The sequence below is a fragment of the Battus philenor genome, unplaced genomic scaffold (genome assembly GCF_028537555.1).
Source record: "Battus philenor isolate CCGP_79_NKW_IND1 unplaced genomic scaffold, ilBatPhil1.0.hap1 SCAF_2, whole genome shotgun sequence".
NCBI classification, from domain to species: domain Eukaryota; kingdom Metazoa; phylum Arthropoda; class Insecta; order Lepidoptera; family Papilionidae; genus Battus; species Battus philenor.
The window spans coordinates 1,683,398-1,705,458 of NW_027181682.1; the positions used below are offsets into that span (position 1 = coordinate 1,683,398).

At 39.7% G+C, this 22,061-nt stretch overlaps 1 protein-coding gene across 1 annotated transcript in view; it reads left to right on the forward strand.

The window, feature by feature from the left end:
• wb (wing blister) overlaps positions 1 to 22,061 on the forward strand; it is a 242,419-nt gene that overhangs the window by 214,852 nt on the left and 5,506 nt on the right. Inside the window, exons 29-46 of the mRNA XM_068765113.1 lie at positions 1,050 to 1,558; positions 2,303 to 2,539; positions 3,301 to 3,539; positions 4,334 to 4,572; positions 5,579 to 5,698; positions 6,904 to 7,077; positions 9,304 to 9,470; positions 10,623 to 10,772; positions 11,205 to 11,359; positions 12,139 to 12,378; positions 12,871 to 13,048; positions 13,677 to 13,836; positions 14,215 to 14,450; positions 15,770 to 15,977; positions 16,818 to 16,933; positions 18,740 to 18,927; positions 19,895 to 20,018; positions 20,474 to 20,656. Of these exons, the coding sequence (XP_068621214.1) occupies positions 1,050 to 1,558; positions 2,303 to 2,539; positions 3,301 to 3,539; positions 4,334 to 4,572; positions 5,579 to 5,698; positions 6,904 to 7,077; positions 9,304 to 9,470; positions 10,623 to 10,772; positions 11,205 to 11,359; positions 12,139 to 12,378; positions 12,871 to 13,048; positions 13,677 to 13,836; positions 14,215 to 14,450; positions 15,770 to 15,977; positions 16,818 to 16,933; positions 18,740 to 18,927; positions 19,895 to 20,018; positions 20,474 to 20,656 (3,623 nt within the window). The remainder of the gene's footprint in view (positions 1 to 1,049; positions 1,559 to 2,302; positions 2,540 to 3,300; positions 3,540 to 4,333; positions 4,573 to 5,578; positions 5,699 to 6,903; positions 7,078 to 9,303; positions 9,471 to 10,622; positions 10,773 to 11,204; positions 11,360 to 12,138; positions 12,379 to 12,870; positions 13,049 to 13,676; positions 13,837 to 14,214; positions 14,451 to 15,769; positions 15,978 to 16,817; positions 16,934 to 18,739; positions 18,928 to 19,894; positions 20,019 to 20,473; positions 20,657 to 22,061) is intronic.

The following is a 22,061-nucleotide window of genomic DNA, read 5'->3' on the forward strand; positions in this document are numbered from 1 at the left end:
TAAAATTTACCACTCGACTCGTATATATTAATTATTTTTATAGCGTTATCAATTCCGTATTTAATTTACAGAAAAGTATTATATGACCTATTTATAACTTAAACTTAGAGAAATCTTGAGATCTTAGATATTTAATGGAATCAGGCGTTACTTCGCGGAAGTCCATCCTAAGTAAGAAAAGGTTAGTGCTCTGTGTTTGGCACTAATCGGTGTAACATAACTCCTGAAGATGCCCCGTGGAGGGGTGAAACACGTGTTGAGTAATTTGGTGGTGGCGGTTGTGTGATTCGTATTGTTTGCCGCATACGCATTTATCAGCGGGCTGGCAGGCGATGCATTTCAATGCACGACTACCACTGCATGTGCGGAAGTGGCTAAATATTGGTCCTTTTCTTATCTTGAGATCTGTTTTTTTTAAATAAATTTTAATTCAACGGTTGCTTTGCAATGCATTTTAGATAACATATTATTAAAAAAAGTTTAATTTAAAATCTCATATCAAAAACAGTAACAGACGGTATTAAAACAAGATATAAAAATTAACACGTGACACCTACATATCCTTTTCAAAATGTTAACAAATCCTTCTTGGGTCTAAGTCTACGCTATATAAAAAAGTTCTACAAGATATCATATCTTCCGTTTTCCTCTATGGTTTGCTTTATCTTATTCCCTGAAGAATATCTACTATTGACACTATTACAATATCGGAAAGCATTAAAACTGAGTAAAATTTTTGAACATTCCTTTGGTAGACCTCCACCCCCTTAGGTAGACCCCTCTTAGGTACACCCCTCTTAGGTAGACCCCCACTTAGGTAGACCCCCATCTAAGGGAGATTGGTGATATAGTTAAGGCAACGGGGAGTTGCATGATGCGATGCATCATGATGCGTTGATTGGAGTAATCTTTGAGAGAAGTGTGTTTTGCAGTGAGCATCTATTGTCTGAAATGATGATGATAATAATTCTGTTTTCTTTTCAACAATGATAAATACTTTTTGTGTGTTACGTTATTGAAATCATAATACATATGCATTTATATTTCAGCTTGCGACAATTGCACTCAAACCTTACTAGATGCGGTGGAAGGACTTACCTCTGACCTCCGGACTCACGCCGACGTCACAGAGCTCAGCAGAGTGCCACAACCATTTCCAGCACTGAGAGAATTCGCCCATAACACCACCGCCCTTAAAAAAGATCTAATAGATTTAAAAAACGACATAGAACATTCAAGAAACTTCGAGAAATCTCTCAATGAAACAGAGAAGAAGATAAATGAAGTATTAAAAACAGTAAAGAGAGTAAGAATAGAAGCAGTGAAAAGAGAAAAAGAAGCGCAATACCTAAGCTTAGAGAGTATGAGCTGGTTGGAGGAAATTCTGAAACAGCGGAGACTGCTTGGAGATCAGGTGTCGGCTTTGGATGAATTTGCCAGGGGAGAAAAGCATTTGAGTGCTCACAGAGCAATAAAAGAAGCGAGACATTTGCTCAAGAATATAAAGGAGTTATCGTTGTCAGATTACATGACTGGAGCCACAGATGTCTCTGATTCTGTTAGTATCTATCTTACTTTATCACCTTACACTATACTTAAAGACAGTGATAACCTGATTTTAAGTGATTCATTTCAAAGCATTGTTATTCAGAGTAATTGGTTTCGCTGTCAAATCCCCACATAGCGAGGGTTTCTCGGTACTCCCCCCGCACCTCAACAAAGATTAAAAGGCATCCCTAAGATGTACTCCTTACTCCCATCACAAGGTTCCCACAAAACATGCGCCACACTACATACGCTGCAGATACTCACAACACTGCACCTGCCATAAACTGCACAAGACACCGTGTTCTACACAATAGGACAAAATTCACTACACCACACAATCAATATTGGGGACAGCTGCTGTTTCCTAACCACGAACAACGTGGGCGATCCGGGAGACGGTCCGAATTCTTCTTTAGTTCGCCGAGTGGGTCTCATTGCCGTCCCAAATCGCGTACACACTACTACTCAGGAAGAGCTATCTTCTACGGCGAATTGTCCAAGCAAAAATGTTTGATACTTTGGACCTTTCAGCTCCGTGAACTCTATCCTGATGAAGTATTAAAATCCCCGAACCAAATAAAAGTCAAGCGTAAAAAGACATGCTGTTCTTTGCATTCGCGTTATACTTTTAACTACAAGAGACAATCTATTAAATATATTTACAATCCACCAATGCACATTTGATTCCGTAGAAAGATGAGATATGTATTTCAATACAGGAACTTTACAAGGCTGATAACATTTTTTTATCCAGGTGAACCTACAGTCAACGTCAGTACACGAATACAAATACCGTATTGAGGACCTGCACAAGCGGCTGCACAAGCTGCAGTCCTCGCTGGACCAGTGGGAGAGGAAGGCGGAGGAACTGCCGACGTTGACAGACGCGGTGTTCACAGCGGGGGACAGGGTGGCCAGTCTCCGGAAGACAGTAACGCCGAGATTATCTCAAGTTCGAGACGTGGGGCTGCGATGTCGTCTTATATTGGAAGTAAGCATTTTTATTCACTTATTCAAACTATTTTCGATATAGATTCATTAACAGAAGATCTTCAATGATAGTTGATTTGCACTGCTGTATTGCTGTAAAAGTTTATCAAAATCAAAATCATTATTAGGAATAGACCGTTACAAGCACTTTTAAATAGTCAATCATATCGGTTTTAATAGGAGTATATTTGGAAAGTGCTCGAAGGCTCTTTTCGAACCGATTGAGCCATCTCGTTTATCGGACTACTAAGCGAAGGCAAAAGTTTCATCCATACGTTGTTGACAAACCCAAAAGTCGAAATAAATGATTTGACGGCTCGTTTTTGGTGGCAGTCGCCAAGATTTGGAACCACCTGCCTGGGTCTATTTTTCCTGATGAGTTGAACTCTGGAGCCTTTAAGAGTACAGTGAACAGATTTCTTTTGGATGGGCGTGTACCACCTTCGTCTACATTTACACTTTCTATCAGGTGAAATGGAAGACAAACGCCTATTACAACTATATCTAAAAAGGAGTGGTTAACTTATTTTTATTCCTTGTATCAAAAGTGTCTATAACTGTTTTAAATAATTTTGGATGTTTTTCCGGATAAACAAAGTTTATTACCAAAAAATATACATTTATTACCACACTTGTGCCTCAAGACAATGCAATATGAATGTTCCCAACAACTGTCTTACATTTCTCTCTGTGTGAATTGTATTTTAGCTTACTGAAGTAATGTTACTATTTTGTCAATTATGGTGTCGTTAAATCTTTCAGGACATTTTAAACCTTTCCACGAACAACTTGACCGACGAGACCAGATCGCTTCTGTTGCAAACCCACAATCTAGCCGTTGGATTTCCCGCTCTCAAAGAGCAACTGGCCGCACTCACAGAAGCTGCAGAAGAGAAAGAGGGCATCCTGTACAACCTTACGCCGACATACAAGCAGAAGTATTTAGAAGAAGTAGAGAAACATGCTGCTGCGTTGGCAGAAAAAGCGAAAGAATATAAAAGGTATGTATATATTGACTTTTAATATACCAAAAACTTGGACCATGCTCAGGATTCTTCTACGAGATCAAATCAAGAATGAAGAAGTTCAGACCACAGATTGACAAGCTTAGCAAAGGTGAATACATAATCTTGTTAAGGTCGTCGAAAGACACCAGATGCAGGCCGTTTTGAACTTTCCTATTGAAAATCTATGGGGAAGACCCATACATAGCTGTGAATAGATCTTAAATGATACAAATCTTCCATCATTCTTTCCATCATCATCTTTGTCACAGATGTATAACCAGTAATTAATATACATAGGATATATAATATATTAAGAGTCCATGCGATATTTTAAACGAAGCTTGAGTATATATATACTGTGAATATAATACAATACCCTCCACAATGACGGTGATGAACTAAACGCTGCTCATAATGGTGATGAACTAGCAATGATGGCGAAAATTCGATATGCCCTTGTCATTTTTAAATGATAATATCATATGGACAGAGTTGTTAACGAAGACGTAAATGGGTGAACAAATATTGAAAGCGTGGCGGATCAAATAAGGTCCTCAAACAATTGATTCGTACGAAGTGCTACAGAGAGGAAAAGATGGTGGAGGACTGTGATAGGAACTTTGCAACGATCCCCATTATAACAATTACTTTGCCAAGAGAATCATCGTCAATTCAGCTGTAAATCTTCCTACAGCAAGACTTAGATCTCTGCATAAATTTACAATAGGACCGGTTGCAAACGGCCTGCATCCAGTAATAGAAGAAGATTTAAATCCAGTCAATTCCAGCTTGTTCGCTGGCACCCGTGCAGTGGCTTCAGCGGGCGTACAAGCTGCCCGCGCGTGGGCAGATGTGGCAGACGCTGTGAGCGTTGCCTCAGCGGCTGCTACAGATGCCACCAGCGCCGCTGCAGCAGCAGCTGAGCTGGCCCGCGGACCCAACCCTCTTATGAAAACCGCTGAAAAAGAACTAAAAGTCTCTAAGGGTTTGAAGACTAAAGGAACTGCCGTCTTGGCTAGAGCTGATGGTAAGTTAAACAAATCCAGTTAAATATACTTTTTTGTCAATTTTTTATCGGCTATCACAAAAGTAAGTTTACATTTGTTTAGATTATTTCACTCATATACTACAATCAAAGGGCACAAAAGGTATAACAATTGCTAGAGATTCTTTTGGAAAGTTTGTAATAAGGGAAAGATTATCCAGAGCTAATTGTGTGAGAATGGTGCTTCGACGAGTGCAGTTCGTAGGGTATTCTAGAATATTCGTACTTAGCAGTGTCGAATTCGAATTTTGAATTAAACGTAAGGAGAGTTTGCCAATTAGGAGGCGATGGTGACACTTCTCACCAGTTCCTTTAATTCGACTTTATACTCATATCTTTCTCTTGTGAATACGGGACAACTCGTTGTTACTTGAACCACGGTGTAGTCCACCGCTGATGCCTGGTTTCAATTTAAGTAGTGCTGCAGCTCCACAGCAAATGAGCAAGCTAGCAGAATTAACATAGTTCATTGGCCTTCGACCCTGACTTACTTTGGGCTTATCACCCCAAATCTTTCCCCAAGTTCTTGTTATGACGGTGTAGGAAGGATGTGGTATAATTTGCTATGGATGAGAAGTTCTGATATTTATTCTGGATGGCTCTACACCTATTCAATATCGTATAAAATCAAAATTACACTTTGATTTTAAACGTGTAACTAAACACGCAAACATAAAAATGGTAGAAGCGGCGTGGGTAGATCCCCCCTCTATGTGAACCGATAACATAGTAAACGTCGTGGGAAATCGCTGGATACAAGCAATGCAAAACCGGTCATCATGACCATCTTTAAGGAGACCTATTCCATGCCGTGGGCGTCCATCGGCTAAAAATATATTTTAACTTACATTTGAGACACCTTGTCTTTAGTGTGAGAGAGATAGTCTCAAATAGATATATCACTGTTCTACTTCGATTAATATATTGCATTGTAATGTCTCCTGTTAAGTTTTCGCTGAAGTACTTCTTGATGTGTTTCATTTGCTAGAGCTAAGGAAGCAATTGGAGCAGGCCAGGAGAGGTGCTGATGTGGTCAGCGTGACGTTACGTGCGCTTGGTTGGAAGGAACGCGCTCTTGGCGGTGGTGGTACAGGAGATGGCAGCGAAGGTAAACCCTGACTTACTGATTATTTATTCAATTATTACTGCACATGTTATGTTGCTATTTTAGATTTAGTCATAGCAACATTATATTTAGTGATTTTTAGGATTATAAAACTGGCAACTTTTTTCTTTATCTGTCATTATGCGTATACATATCAAATACTGTAACTTTGCATAAATTTAAAAAAAAATAACAATGTTTTGTAATATACACGCTTGTTTTATTCATTTATGTTATTTTCACTTTTGATCAATTTGTATACAAGAAAAATTATTATATATTGTTGGCGTTATATTGACCCTATAGTTGGACTAGTACAATTCACTACTTCAAAAAAAAATTAACTATATTATATTGTGAATTTTAAGTACGTAATACTATAGTATATATGTGGATGTTATTATATATTGTTGGCGTTATATTGACCCTATAGTTGGACTAGTACAATTCACTACTTCAAAAAAAAATTAACTATATTATATTGTGAATTTTAAGTACGTAATACTATAGTATATATGTGGATGTCATTTGATTCATGAGACGGGACGGGTTTTCACATCTACATACTTCGCGCAAGTAATTTGTGAAGATACGGTTTGAACGAAAGAAGATCAATGCTTTGCAAATATCGTGCAAAGGTGGACTGCTAGAAGAACCAATAGATCTCACCTTGAACTTCGTATAAAGACCAGGCTACTTGGGCTACACAGTCTGTAGGTAACCATAGAGTCTTGATAAGCTAGTAGTCGTAGGTAAAATAGAAGAAAAGACACCAAGAGGGCAAAAACCAATCCGATGGTGACTATATGCGAGAGGTGACGGGCCTCATAATAACAGAAGCACTCAGAAAATCAGGTCAGTCTTGTGAAGGCAACTCTAAAAATCCTTGACCAGGGTTTGCCGACAATGCCCAAAAGATTGCCATGATGACTGCTCTTACGCTGCCAGCATCCAAAAGCTTCTTGGGATATTGAAAGTTTTTTTGGTCTACCTGGTATGGATCCTGCTCACGCCGCCTACTTACGGTAGCAACTCGGGAAACTTTCGTGTATTGCACGAGCGAATTACCACACCCACTGTCAATTTACAAAAGCAATTCTTCGAGCTACATCGGCGGTATATGATAATACACTAAGTTATCATGTACTTGGAGAGAAATGTAAAGCTGTTTCTTGGCCTTTACTTAAGTAAGTTTGTGTTTCCTACAGTTCGTGAAGGTCTGTCTCGTGCGGGATCCCAGGCGGACGGCGTGTTCGCACGCGCTCGAGCCCTGTACGACGAGGCCAGCGAGCTCCGCAGACGTGTTCGCTACCAGCTGCGCCGTCGCCTCGCAGATCTGCAGCGTCTGGGAGACACAGCATTGGGAGCTGCACAGGAGCACGGTACGTGAACTAATACCCCACCATTACCCAAAATTACCCAGGCGAGCCTGGTAATTCTTCTCGATTACCAAAATTGTTTCTGTTCCTGAAACAAGCCTATTTCCTGAGGGTGTAGGCTACAATTAACCCTTAATTAGGCGCATTAAGAAAATCACTCAATTAGGCGCATGGGGTCTTAAATGACCCCAAAAAAACATTGGGAAATGAGTATCAAAAAGGAATAAAACTTAATGGATTTCTATAGTAATTAATAAAGTTCTTTAATATACTTAACTTTAAGAAACAAATACTTACTATGACATTAAAAATATTAAAAAAAAATAAAAACAGTAAACCTCTCTTTAAACTAATTTTTTTTGCATAGCCGAGATTAACTTAAGAAATAAAGTTTATTCAGCCTCATCAGCGTCATCTTCTGTTCTGCATCCGATGCAGTAAATCCACGAGTGTTGCTGACAAATAAATTTACGACACTTGAAACATTTTGTTGGCACTTTTTTGTCGTCCTTTCTAGGACATGATGAACAGCGTCCGCGCTTAGCTGTCGATTGATAAACCGCCTTGTTCACATTATAAACTTCATGGAGCCGTTTTTTTGTTGTCGCTGGTACAGCACGTTGTTGTATGCGACGTTTTTGGTGATCCTTCACAAGTGCCGCAGCTATTTTCTTCAAGAAAATCCGTCGTGTATATCAAAGTCTTCTCAGTATTCGCTTTGTGTATGACAAATGGGTTGATGCCAGATATGTTTTTATTCCAGGTAAATATAAAATAATATTTTGTGCTCGGGTCCTTACTGCGTTCGATGGTGGTACTTTACACCATTTCACATTCGGGCCATTTCTCTGTGTATGTCGAGATAAAAAGTAATTACCTTCCGTTGATACAGGGATATCTTGGATATGTTCAGACTCCTCAATTTCGCTTTCTGAATTATGAGCACTATCAATGACAGCATCGTTTAAAGTTTCGTCTTACGAATCCGAACCAGCAACATCTTGCTCTTCATCAAGCACTTCATCCAGCCATTGCAATACTTGTTTGTCGTTAGGCATTTCAATTCAAAAAAAAGAAAAAGCATAGAAAAAAACTCAAAAATACATAAAGAAATCATACCGTATCAAAATACACACATACAAAGATAAATAGTAAACAATATACTAATATAAACACAAAAAAATCACAAAAGTAAAAACTTACCTTCGCCAAAAAATGGAACGTAACTGGGCGCATGGGGTCAGCTCTCTAAAGGACAGCGATGTGTGCGTAAGAGTTAATGTTCTGGATGCGACTAATTTGCGTACCCCGCGGGGAGTCAGGAAGCTAGAAAGAGCGTTAGTACGCTCTGAAGACTATAAGCCAATATTTTTTGAATTTCAAGTGGCCCTGACCCCATGCGCCTAATTAAGGGTTAAATACGTACTGTTATATCTGACACATTCTTTTCACTCTCTCGTCAATGTAACTTCTCCTCCCAGTCACTCTAGATCCATCAATAGCGGAACCTTTACTATTTCTTAATTCTCTTCTTTTTCTTACCAAAGCATCTCTCTGGACCTCGATGTTTTTATTCCTAATTTTTTTTTAATTCTTCTAATCAGTGACCCTGTAGGTGTTCTGAATGGCTGCAATATCTTTTTTGTGGGGCCATAGCCTGAGTCTGCAAGAGATATCCGGCCCTCTGTGGGAGATTAATATTTTTTAGTATTCTTACACATTAAAACCTCTTTTCCAATCATGTAAAAGGGCTTCAGTATGACCCTCAGTACTGTACCACGGCAGATTCTGGTAAAAAGTTAAATCTTCCTCCTATAATTTGGCACCAAGATATGTAAGATCATGTTAAAAACTCGCTGTTCTCCTTTAGATAAAACAATTCTCTATGTGATGAAGGATTTTGTATAACAATATTGGTAGCAGTTTAATTTACTATCGAATAAACGCCTTGCCTTGGACCCCATTGGTAAGCATAGTCTCTTAAGGAGCCGTGGAGATGGATATGCTTGAACTTCTTTAAGAGATAGGTTCAGTAATGAGGTCATCCAAAGACAAATGTAGTACCGACATACCAGAGGAGTTGGTAAGGGATTAGGATGCAGGCCACTTTCAACTGGTATTATTGAAAACCAATGGTGGAGGCCTGAATTCAGTAGTCGATGAATACGAGATGATGAAAGCCGTGCTCGAGAATTTCTGACATTAAAATAATAAGAAGTTGTGCTACAGTCTCCCAGATCCGAGGTAATACGTTGCGAGGGGCAGAAGTCGCGGAGGCTCTCGCGGCGGCGGCGGCGGCCCGAGCCCGGGAGCACTCAGCCGCAGCCTCCGCCCTAGATCCCGCCCTTGCAAGCCTAAAGCAACGGGTCGCCCGAGCACGCCACGCCGCTGGATCTGTGAGTAGATTCAATTAAATTTAACTCAACTGTATCTAATTTAAATATTATAGACGAGTTCGTATCTAATTAAAATACTATAGTTCTCTCTTACTCTTGGTCCCGTTTGTAAAAGTACTCCAACAGGCCAAGGAGGCTATGCTCTATCAGATTGAATGATAAAGGAGGGAATCCATAAGCAAACGGAAGTAGCTGCCATCGTCCAACGGATTAAATGGCAGAACCCGGAACAGATGCCCCTGGAGCCTTAAAGTTCTGGAGTGGAGACCATAGACTAGCAAGCATAGAGTAAGATTGCCGCCTACAATGTATACAGATGACATAACTAAAGTCATTGGGAGACACTGGACCCGGGGTCTAACCATTTTGTAAATCTACAGTAAATTTCTACCAACAAATGGTTCCTAAGTAAGTAAAGGACCAATATTTAGCCACTTCCGCACATGCAGTGGTAGTCGTGCAACAAAGTGCACCGCCCGCCAGCCCGCTGATAAATGCGCATGCGGCAAACAATGCGAATAACACAACTACCACCGTTAAACCAATCAACACGTGTTTTACCCCTCCACGGGGCATCTTCAGGAGTTATTTTACACCGATTAGTGACAAACACAGAGTCTAGACTCTGTGTTTGATATATACAGGATTGATTTCCGCAAAATAACGCCTGATTCCATTAAATATAAATGGTTCCCTTATGGAACCGAAAGTACAAGAACTATTTTAAGAATAATTTAAATATGTGACTAAAACAAAAGACACCAAGTGTTATAAAGTTTTTTAAACCCCATAAAGGTATCTCAAAATAATTGACCGTTGTTCTATGTCGGGAGCCTCCATTAACATAGATAGAACGTAGATCTTCTCCATATATTTGGAATGAGATCCTGATTGCATCCAACGTCTTCAGACCTTAAAGTCGTACACTCGCAAAGCGGTCTACCCACCTTGTGAGTGGTCGTACTGTGCTGCACGTGCCAATTCATGATCTCCAAAGTTTTATTCTTCCTACTGCTGGTCACCATAACCAAATTGTCTATTCATTGTACTCTTTAGAGGTTATCGTGTTTTAGATGCCCAACGCTCCTATGCACATAAGTATTCTAGTATAAATATACTATCACTTAATTACTATTTTTATGTATCCTGTAGATATCAGTTTCTGTGACATCACCAGCGTCTGGCGCCGGCTGCGCGCGCGCATTCTCAGTGTCGGGTGGAGGGAGTGTCACCCGTCTCGCTCTCGCTGTGTCCTTCGACCGCGTCGTGAGGAACGGCACTCTGTTCATGCTACAGGACTTGGTCAGTACCAATTTAACATCATAAGTTCCAAGATCAGATCATCACATCATAACAGCCGATAGATGTCCTTTACATAGGCTTTCAAAGATTGCAAGGATCCCGTTGATCCTCTTGCACTGCCCGAACCCAACGATATTCTACTATCTGGATTATATCGTCGATAGTGGGGAGCATACCCTCGTCGCGTCGTGGCTCGTGGTCGCCACCCGAGAACCTTTCGGACCCAATGGCTGACGGTCCCACCAGTGATGTACCCACCACCACGTCAGACAAGCAAATCTTCAAGCTACGACCATTGTTCTTCTACGGAACTTTTTATTTCTATCAAATCTAAAATCATTTCGTCCAGTGATACACTCGATATCATTTCATCATCAACATCATCATCACAAATAGAACCGGTTGGAAACTCCTGAAATTAAAATCTTACAGGAGGCAGAGCGATACATGAAGCTGTCTGTGGAGAAGGAGAGACTACGGCTCGCGTGGAATGTGGGCGTGGGGCAAGGGTTTCTCGTGCATCCAGAACCATTGGTGCCCACGCACGACGACGCCGACCATATGTCGTATAGGATCGAAGTAGAGAGGTTAGTTAAATGCTTAATTATTATATCTGTGTATATATGATCAGAAATCATAATAGGTAAAAAAATTTTTTTACTCGTTCGGTTATATAAAGCAATGCTACCCATATGTGACCCTACCCCAATGCTATTGTTTACGCCGTGATATATATTATATTTACAATTTTTCTAACTATAAATACATTTACTTTTTCGCATTCATATTCCAAATTCGAAATTTATTAAATAACTATGTAGCTGTTAGTTTGTCCTTACCATATATTGCTATCCTTTTCCCACTCACGTTTCAATACGCAGAGTGAACAGGCTGTACTGTGAAGTGGCAACAATGACGCTTAAGTTAAAAACTGTGACAAAAGTTTCTTCCGTATATCATAATTTTTTTGACTTTGTTACTAACCGCATCCACGCCGCGTGTGATTTTACTGTACAAGAAACAATCAGTGCTATAACGAGGATCTAGATCCGCGGCGCTCACAGGATTCTGAGGACCAGAATTAATACTTATATAGCGAGTTCCTTGGTCCTGGGCTTCCTATATTACTATTCTTTTTCCTGTTGTAACAAACTGACACTGCATAATATTTCATACAAGTACAGTCCACTTATACCGCTAAAAATATTATTAACCAGCAAGCGACCAGCTGGATAGCTGGATATCTACGAAGGTTCCAAATGAGTTCTGAATTAAAATCTGCAATAAACTAATTTCGTTTTCTTTTGTGATCACTTCCAAGTTAAATATGATATTTTGCAGAATAATACTGTAACCTTTGTTGTAGAGTGTGGAGCACGGTGAGGTTGAAGGTGGAACGAGCTGGTGAGACGGCGGTGGTGACGACAAACAGCACGGGCGGTGGAGATGCTGGTGGAACGTTACAGGCTGCGATGCTCTGGTTGGGCGAGGAAGCTATGCCCTTGCCGGGCTGCGTCCACGCACTCCACGCTGATGACCACGTGCTGGGCCTGTGGGCTTTTACTCGCCAGCCATCTTCTGCTAGCTGTGTGGCTTGTACTCACAGGTAACGCAATATCTTCTAGAATATTATCTATAATCTTTTTCTTTCGTCTACGAGCTGCTTGATTTTCGCTTACTGGTACTATGTCACTTTCTAGAATATTCTTTTTACTCTTTTTTTTGGTCTATCACTTCTAACTGCTGTTTCACTAATGACAATACTTTTTAAGATATTTCATGTTAATTTATCTCTGTCTCTTATAACATTTTCTTTAATATTTCCTTGAAAACCTTCAGTATTGCTGGCCACAACAGCCTTTTATACGTTTCAGAGTAAAGTTTGAATTCGGATTCGAACACAGATTATAATGCGTACGCAATCTGTGGTCAGGTTTTAATTTTTGCTACTGTCAAATAAGGAACACATAGGTGGTTTCTCTCCGCTAACCCGTATAAAGAGTAAATATTCTGTATTCTATTTCTCTGTCTATATATATTTTTAAGACACTCAATTCTAGATTTGAAGGTATCCGACATGAAAGTTATAATATTTCAGATGGTACAGCGTGGCGTCACATGGAGAGCCTGCGATGACGTGGTTCGGAGGCGCCGGGTACGCTGAACTAAGACGCGCAGGGCTTCGCCCCTCCGACCGTCGCCACTTCAGTCTCTCCTTCACCTTTCGTACCAGGGATGAAAACGCGTTGCTATTTATGGCGCTCGACGAGGCAAACGTACGTTGTTTGAGGCTTGTAATCGTCACAATTTATTTAATAACATCTATGGGAGGATATACCATAATCGCCACGCCCAACAGACAGGTTGTCGATCGCAGTGTGGTATTATGGTATGCAGAGGACACTGCCGCCCATCCTGTGGAACCTTTTTTATGAGCAGGGAAAATCCTGTACAATTAATGCACAATGTTTGAATTACAAAATATCTTATCGATTAAATCTCTACCACTGTGCTGCCAGTTCTACAGCTCTAGTACCATTATGATTAGAAAACAGAGAATCTACATTTAAAGCTAATTATTCAAATTATTGATTCCTTTTAAAAGTTTATTCTGCAATATTTTAAATTATCACTTTGACATCTCAAATACAAACTGCTTTACCGACCGGCGACCGCAATGGACGCCATCATAACATAATTATTAACAGCGCCATCTATGAAGCGTCAAGGTCAAACAGCCACTGCTTTACCGACATTAATTTAGCGCGGCATAATTCAAAATAAAAACTAGTTTCATTACATACATATATAAGATTTACTTTTTGAATTTCCATACTCTTTCTGAAATTCATTTTATGTCTCAGCCATTGGTACATTATATGATGATAAGTTATGATCTTCCAGAACCGATCAGTGTCTGTGGAACTGGTGTCTTGCCGAGTTCAATTCCGGGTGGTGTACGGACGGGCGCGGTTGGAGATCACGGCGGGTGGACGCCATTGCGATGGAAGACCAGCTCACGTGCAAGCCATTCGGGTCTTCGCAGCTAACAAACTAGAAAAAGGTACCCTCATTCCAAATATTAGATACTTATGTAATTAAACAAAAATACAATGTGACCTTTAACAGGCAGTATATTTTCGTCCACTATTAACACTTTTAATTAGGTGTTTACTAAATATATATCTACTCTACAGTAATCATATTCATCATCAATAATCATCTTGTCTTAATTTGTTTGTTAATTGCTATTTATGTTTAAATACAAGCCTTGTTACTTATTCTTAACTTAGATCAAATTGTTTCTTTCAACTACTTTAAGTGATGAGGCTGATGATAAGTTTGGATTAAGATATCCACGATTAATCTATCGATAAAAAGGGGTCTTGGTTCGGAGTAAGAGTTGTGGTACCGTTGATGGTCGAGCGCGGCTTGTCCCCAGGCAGCCTGCGCGTGAACGGCGAAGAAACTCTTGGATCCCCTACCCCTCCAGTCCAGGAGGCAGCCGAACTACCAGAGCCCGGGGCAAGGTTCTTCGTAGGTGGCGCTCCACCAGGCGCTGAGGTCACCGCTCCTCCATTACTCGGCTGTCTCGGCGCTGTGACGGTAGACCGCCAGGGTTACGACCTGATGGACACTCCGTACAGGCATGGTTTGGAGCGATCTTGTGGGACTCGGGTATGTTTCACTTATTTACATTTATTTATTTGAAATATTCGCCATTTTGAATCTTTCGCAGTGATCAATAAAAATCAGTAAAAGGCGAATTTAATAAAAATTAGAATCGGATTGGACATCTCAAAACATTAAGGGGCAAAAACCTTAATGAAAACGAATCTAAGAATTTATTACTAAATATTAAAATAGAGAACGAAACAACTAATACAATTATCTTTTTTTTTCATATTGGATCCTTGTGAAATGGTTTATATGAAGAGAAAAATTGGGAAAATTAAGAGTAAAATAGTCAAAAATAAACCTTTTCACATAAAGATATTTATTGCATTAAAAATAATTTTAATGAAAATTATAATATTGTATCATTTTTATTAGAGCTTCAGTAATAGATCGTTGTTGACATTGAATCAATAAGAAGTTTTATTTATTAAACGGTTTTATTTAGTTCGACCCGTACGGAATTTATTTATTTGGGTCAAAATTAGAAATTGAAATTTAAGCACCTTCCCGTTGTCAGATTGATCTGAAATTTGGTACACACATTTAATTTAGATGACAATAAATATAATAAAATCAATAACATTATAAATCTAAGATGGCCGCCGAAACAAAATGGCGGATTACATATTTTTCCTTAACCCTGAATATGGGTATCAAATGAAAGGGCTACACTAGTAAAACACGATGATTATGTCAAAATTTAAAATTCAAGATGGACGCCGTTCCAATATGGGGGACTAGGTACATATTTTTCCACAACCACCACAATATGGGTATCAAAAAACCGTTTAACTTAAAAGTTTTTTAAATGTATTTATTTTGTTTATTGGACAGATCAAATTGTGAACGTACACTGTGTGTAGAAGCAAGTGATGATACAAGCCTCGTATGTTCTTCTTTTTTGATGGACGCCCTATACAAGGTGTTGGCTTCCGCTAAAAATCGCCACAAGGACCCGCTCTTTTGTTGCCGTTTCCACCTCAAGACAGACCTGCCCACGATGCGTCTATCTGCTCATCTAGCTTATTTTACATCACCAGAACTCCATCTCTCCTAAAATTCTGTCTGTAGGTGATGCTACCGAACCAATTACATCTATGTAAGTCGAAGAACGTCCATAACTAGACAAAGACTTAGGCCAAATATTTCCAATAGGACAAGTAGTAAACTGACTGAATCTGTCTTCTGGCGTCTTTAGCAATGTCTTCTGTCAACTTTTTTTGGAACAGTGTCTACTCCAGAAACATTAGACCTCGGAACCTTAACGATTCGTTCATTATCACAGACAGCTCTAGAGCTACAGTCATTTTCTCCCACAGACTCTCCGATCAGCAATCCTGGATGGCGATGGCTACATAGAGATGCCGTCACCGGCGCTCCGCCGCCGCGTCACCCTCGGACTCACCTTCCGCACTAGTTCCAGCACAGCATTGCTGATGCTGCGAGCACCTGCAGGTCCTCAAAATGAACTGGACGACGACACTGATGGAGACGATAAGCATTACTTGGCGGTTGCATTAATTGAAGGTATGAAAAAGACATACAAACCATATTTTTATGTATATATATGTATATATACCTTTCTCTGTCGCACGTATCTTCCGTCGCCGTCACACAAACGATACGTGTGATTGGTTATAAAGTAGGGATTGTGATTGGTTGTCTAAATAAAGTTAGTTCTAGGATTTGCTCATGTAGTTTTAAAATTTCTATAAATAAAAATTAATTTAATTATTCCAAATATTTAATTTATATTATTGTAAATAATTACAAGCTTACATGAAAAAAGTTTGTGCACTAGTGGTGTATAATACGATTTTCATGAATTTTTAATAAACAACTTTTTCATTCATTTCATTCATCTACTATTTATAATAATAATAGGTAAAATATGTAAAATGGGTAAACTAGGTAAAATAGTTAAAATAGGTAACATAGGGAAGACAGGTCAGATAGCTAAAATAGTAAAATAGGTAATACGGGTACAATAGGTAAGATAGTGAAAATAGGTATTATAGGTATTATAGGTAAAATAGGAAAGATAGGTAAAATGGGTAAAATAGTTAAAATATTTAAAAGAGGTAATATAAATAAATAGGTAACATAGGTAAGATAGGTAAAATAGATAAAATAGGGAAGATAGGTAAAATGGGTAAAATAGGTAAATTAAGTAACATAGGTAAGATAAGTAAAATGAACCTTATGGCCGAACTTCTGTGTACTTGAAAACTTGTAAATGGAAATATTTGATGTCCAAAATCAAGTCAAACGTTTGTAGCGATATGGAGTTTGCCACAAGTCACAAGCTTGAGCGGCATAGCAACAAAAACATAGCAATATATGTTGAAACATAGTTATTGTTTACAGGAGAAGTAGAAGTTGTCGCAGCGGCTGGCAAGGGAGAACTTCGTCAAAGGTTCAACGGCACTAAGCTAAATGACGGCAGTCGTCATGTACTTCGGCTCGTTCGTGCTCACAAGCAGGTACCGTCTTCCTAGAATCTAAGTGGCTATTCTTCTCAAAATATCATAAATTATTTACTTTGATATTTGGTGGACTATAGAATGATACGTGTGGTTAGCTGTCATAAAAAACTTGGAAGATAATGCAGTAAATAAACACGTTTATTTAAACTAACTTACACATAAAGTAAAATTATTTAATACAAACTAACTAAGCTATGTTACAAGGTAACGTATTTGATAAAGATTTCGCATGGTATCTACTCGGGTCTGCGATGGTAGGAGAGATTTCAAATTGTTGGATGCGGGGTGGGGTCCCGCGAATTCCAGCCGTCCGTACCAAAAAAGATTAGCCAAGGTTGATCGCCTGGTAGAATCCAGGCATCATTCATCATTTTATCCACAGGACATCCATACCTGGTCATACGTCTCCCATATTTCCTAAAATACCGACTCAAAACTGCCTGAATCCATTCATAAAAAGGGTTTTAGTTGGTAGATATTCGATGTAACTTGGTCTGTTCCTTCTTTATCATCATGTAAACTGATAAATGCCCAATACAAGATATATGCCTCCTCCAAATATCGCCTGGATGACAGGTCTTGGGCTATCCGCATCCTATATCGTCGTATCACCTAGTTCTGGGTCCACTCCCCAGCTACTAGCTCCTCGAGAACCTTTCATCATACGGCAATCGGTCTGGCCCTTAGAAGGAAATTCTGTATGTAAGAAAATTCTCTCAGAATTTAGTTCCGTTATTTTTTTAGTGTTTATTCTACAGACAATTGTATCCGTGCCTTTATTTGTTACAGTTAAAATTGTTATTTCTCTTGTTAGATCATGTATTAATATATCCAAAACAAGAGTGTGTCCTAGGTGTTTATTTGTAATTATAAGTGCTTACTATATATTTTTTTAATCGATTCATTACATTATAATGTTTACGTTTAGCTAGACGATCTGTTCGAGCCTTGCTCGTTATATTCATGTTAAGGTTAAAATTTTTATCACGAATCAGACTTGTTAAAGCTTAGCAAAGGGTTGTTACTCAAGTACGTTCATGAATGATTTTGTGATGTTATTGTACATCGTACTATGTACTTGGTTTAATACTAAACATTTTTTTTATTTTAGTGGTTTTAAGTAAGAAAAGGACCAATATTTAGCCACTTCCGCACATGCAGTGGTAGTCGTGCAATAAAATGCACCGCCCGCCAGCCCGCTGATAAATGCGTATGCGGCAAACAATGCGAATCACACCACCGCCACCGCCAAATCACTTAACACGTGTTTCACCCCTCCACGGGACATCTTCAGGAGTTATGTTACACCGATTAGTGCCAACACAGACTCTGTGTTTGGTGGGCTGGCGGCGGTGCATTTTATTGCACGACTACTACTGCATGTGCGGAAGTGGCTAAATATTGGTCCTTTTCTTACTTATGATGGACTTCCGCGAGGTAACGCCTGATTCCATAAAATATTTAGTGGTTTTAATTTTTGGATTTAATATTAGTGATTTTTTTATTAATAATTATAAATATATATATTGCCCTAGCAAAGTTCAGTACAGTTCGTGCGAGCACCTCCACATCCCTGCTTCATATTGCCATCATCAGGTTGTGCGGCAGTGCCTGTGCGGCGGTTGCCGTATTCGCCTCATCGATGAATCTTGCGATCGCATCTTGAGTCCCGTCTGTGTAATACACGCACGTGTGTAACGTGATATTGCTATCGCATGTTGGACACTGTTATACAGCCTGAAGGCCTCTGTTGTTATTTAGAACCTGTAACCATTCAGTGTTGACCCCTAGCATGTATTCCAGATAGAGGTGTGGGTAGACGAGGAGAAGCTGGGCGCAGCAGCGCTGGCGGGAGGCGGGCTGGCTTCTCGGCCTCGCGGTTTCTTCATCGGCGGAGCTCCACGCGCTTTGCATCTACCACAGGCTTTTCCTACCGCGCTTCCCACTGCTGGACTTGCGGGGACTGTAGAAGACTTTATAGTGGACTCCGAGTAAGTATACTAGTGTTTACCATGGATACTCCTCCTACTGCTACTGCCTTGTAGAACCTATGGAATTTTATCATCGTCCACAAGGAATGCGACCCTATCCTCTTCTATTCTTCTCTTTTATATGTAGTTGTAATGGAATAGGCGCTTTCCTTCTTAATGGAACGTGTAGATGAAGACGAAGGTGGTACATGGCCATCCAAAAGAAACCTGCTCACTCTACTCTTAAAGCCTCCAAAATTCAACTCATCAGGAAAAATAGACCCAAACAGGTCGTTCCAAATCTTGGCGACTCTCATCAAAAACGAGCTGTCAAACCGTTTATTTCGAGTTTTGGGTATGTCAACAACGTATAGATGAAACTTTTGCACGCGCCTAGTAATCCGATAAATGAATGGAGATGGCTCAATCAGTTCGAAAAGAGCCTTCGAGCACTCTCCAAAGTGTATCCTATAAAAAACCAATACGCTGGCTACTCGATGGCGATGCTCAAGGGTGTGTAGTTTGCTATTTGAGAGCTTTTTTCGCTTCCTTTATATTTCCACCTCAAGATCAAGGTGGTGTCTTCCAAATTCAGGACTGCGGGCTATAAGGTGCATCACCATCTGGTCCACTCCCTGGTCACAGATGTACGGTGTTACCATACCTTCTGGTATCTGGCTTCGTTCTAGATTAGATCAGTTGGTTATTGAATATGACGATGACAGTGCGTGACTCGTCTTTAAACCTTCCGGTCGTATGAAGCAGGGGTGATCATAACCAGGGTCCATAAAATTATGCTAAATGAATCATTTTTGTGATGTTAACATACTTTGTATTAATGGACACATCTTTTAAAGGATTTTATTTTAAGATAGTTCATATTGATTCCATATCCTGTGAAATTAGGTTGTTCTAGCATTCTTTTCATGGCCACACAAAATCTCTATAAATTATCCGAGTTTGATATCTGAATGAATTATAATTCCAGGGTCATAGGTCTAGAAGGTGCCGTGCATAGTGTTGGAGCTCGCCTGGGTCGAGCGCAGGAGGAACCACGCGTGTCACCAGCGCATGCCATGCACATGCAGCCTGATGCAGCACACTGCTCCAAGGTCAGGTTTACATACAAAAGTATATATGCAAGCTAGAACATGTAATTTTCCCAGCAGCTCTGACATCCTAGAAGAAAACCACATAATGACAGATAGTGTTTACAGGTTGATTTGAAATGGGTGTCAAATCTTTAAAAATATTAATTTGTTAATGATTTTCTGTCAATTAATATGAATAACACCACGTTTAAAATCAGGTACGGTTTCAGGAATAATGGTAATATAAAAAAGCGTATTTGGCAGAATTTGTACTGCCAGAAGTTATTGACATGTCGCAATGGAATATAAAAAAATAGTATTTTAGAGTAATCACTTTTTAAAGGATGGTTTATAAGCTATATATTCATCCCTTAAAAACTTTTACACTTACAACCAACCATCCTGTATAATTACTAAACAATCCAAATAATCCCGTCGCAAAAAGTGTAATATATATATTATATGTTATATTACAGACATCATCGTATACTGTGGAGGCAGGGGCGGCCAAGTTCGGAGACGTAGCAGGCAGCCACGCGACCCTCAAGCTGCCCTCTAAGGGCGAGCGGGGACGGGGAGGAAGGGCGGAGCGCGGGGAACTGCTACTGGCGCTACATTTTCGCACATTCGCGCCAGATGGACTACTCCTTCTTCTGCCCGTGAGTTGAGAACCCCTGGATGATTTATCTCCGTGCATACTTCATTCATAGTTCGCGTGTTCGATTCCCAGGATACAATCTTACCACAAACAAGTTTCCAGAGGATAGACAGCAGCGTCCTTGTACCATAATACAACATCGCGATCTCCAACCCGCCTGCAAAGCGTGGCGATTATATATCTCCCCATAGATATCTTTGGGGGGAGGCCAGTGACTTGCAGTGGGCATCTGTGGATTACGAAAAACACTTCATAATAAAGTGACAATTCCTAGTTCATATTGTCTTATCCGGGAATCTAGGATACTCACTGCAATGGAAGGTATAGCTTTCCACCGGAGTGTCAAATTTTGGGTGAAACATGTTTTTATTGCGTTACCTCTTCTTTTAAAAGCCTGCATATTGGCTATATATGTACCACTAAGTTGACTGGTAGAGAATGCTTAAAAGTATCAAGTCCATCGCGTAATGTGTATCATCATTTCAACTATAAGACGTCCAGTGCTGGGCAAAGACATCCAATTCTTTACAATAAGAATGGTTGGAGCAGCTTGCTACGAATGATTTCTGACGATCTTACCAAGATCCTCAGTTTACCTATGGATGGACGTACTCCGTTGAGTTTTCCGGTCTGGGGTCACCGCTTCATGACCTTAAGGTCTCATCTGGCCGTCCGCGCTATGTAGCCTACTACCACTAGTGATAACCAATAACAAAGATCTTCGCTGAAGGTGCTGTTGTCATGTGAGAACCGAAAATCCTCTTGCAGCTTCTAAATGCTGAAAGTGACAGCTATGTTGATTTTCTTCGAGGTCAAGTTGATCTGAGTGGCTTGCTTGCAGCGGTGAGATAAAACCAGGGGAATTTGATCTACTCCACGCCGATCTGGTATCTATCAAGCAATCTCTACTAAACCAACATATATCATAGTGATTCTATTCTACTGTAAGATTCTTCCTAGGTCCGATAGGTCTTGGAGAAAATAATAACACGAAGAATTGTGCCCATATTTATACCAATATAAAACTATGAAGACAATGTTCAACCAATAAAAATCGTCAGCCACTCACAAGTCGAGAAGTGTTGTAGAGCGCCATCTTTTGACCGATTTATATAAAGAATTATATTTCTGTGGAATTCCCCTTTTCGATGAACCGTTGACGACGGCGTAGTGTCGCTCCTACAATAGTTTGGATCACATGTAAATTTTGGTATCACAATATTGACCAACTGTTATTTAATTTATTTCTAGTTTTTACCTTAATTTTACAGTTTTTAGCTAGCACTATTTTTAATTTATTTCTTATATTTTTTACTACTTTACCAATGTGCTACTTTTGGGTTTTATTTTTATTTAGTGCATACTATACTACGTATCTAAAAACATGTATTTCTGTGGAATTCCCC